This window comes from Phaeodactylum tricornutum, genomic scaffold (assembly GCF_000150955.2).
Source record: "Phaeodactylum tricornutum CCAP 1055/1 PHATR_bd_54x36 genomic scaffold, whole genome shotgun sequence".
Taxonomy (NCBI): Eukaryota; Bacillariophyta; class Bacillariophyceae; order Surirellales; family Neidiaceae; genus Phaeodactylum; species Phaeodactylum tricornutum.
Window position 1 is genome coordinate 1 of NW_002238058.1, and position 931 is coordinate 931.

Below are 931 nucleotides of genomic sequence, written 5' to 3' on the forward strand. Positions count from 1 at the left end.
GTTGGTGGTCAAGCCCGACCAAAAGTACGTCAAGGAACAAGTGCGACTCTGGGGAATCATCACCGGGCTTGGTGCCGCCGTACCACCCGCACAAGGATACTTGGGGCGCTTTACCTGGCTAATNTGCGTCGCCCAATTAACCTTTCGGGGGATGCCTCGTGAACAAACCGATCGGGGTGGTATGGGTATTGCCTTCAACAGTGGTGGTGGCGGTGGTGGTCATCGCAAAGTCGCCTTTGCTCTCGGCATTTCCATTTGGATCTCCGGTGCCATTCTCGTGTACAGTTTGATCCCCACCTGGGCACGCGGACAACGATGGACGGGTACGGTGGCGTTCGCCATGCAAAACTTGATCTTCGGGCTCGCCAGTTGCTACTTGCAACCGTACAAGGGTTAAACGTTTAATCGCTAGTTTCTCAAAGTGTTTTATAATTCAAATTGAAGAATGTGGTTGCCCTCCCAGTAAAACAGCTTGTTTTAGAGCGGCTTGGGCTTACAGTTACTCTGTCTTCCAGAGACGGATTGTACCATCATCAGAGCCAGTGGCGTAGCTCTCACCAGTCGGGCCGCAGCGGATACAGCGAATTTGACCGTCGTGTCTCTTGTCGAGTTCGAGTTCTTCTCCAGTTTGATAATCAAAAGACACGAACCCACTACTCTCGCTCAGGCTTTCCCGGACGGCTTTCAGTCATAGTCAGCCGCCAATCCAAGATGGAATCGTTTATCGCCAACGTCCGAAACGAATCGCTGTTGGAGATGGGGAAGGTATACGCATGTCCAAAGTTTTTTTTGATTCATTAGTATTACAGTTAGGTCATCACATATTTATATTCGTTGACTAGAGGTATCGCAAGTAAGGATGCATTTCGCTATTTCAAAACAGAGGAAAACATCGGCGACGCTCTTTATTAATGAAGGCGTTCGGGTGAAT

The 931-nt window shown here is 49.6% G+C and overlaps 1 protein-coding gene across 1 annotated transcript; it reads left to right on the forward strand.

The window, feature by feature from the left end:
• PHATRDRAFT_bd1786 (predicted protein) lies at nucleotides 1–694 on the forward strand (the record flags this gene model as incomplete). The annotated part of the gene is made up of 2 exons (XM_002176463.1): nucleotides 1–392; nucleotides 516–694. The coding sequence occupies exons 1-2, from the start codon at nucleotides 152–154 to the stop codon at nucleotides 692–694; spliced, it is 420 nt and encodes a 139-aa protein (XP_002176499.1). The 5' UTR covers nucleotides 1–151.
• Between the last annotated feature and the right edge of the window lie 237 nt (nucleotides 695–931).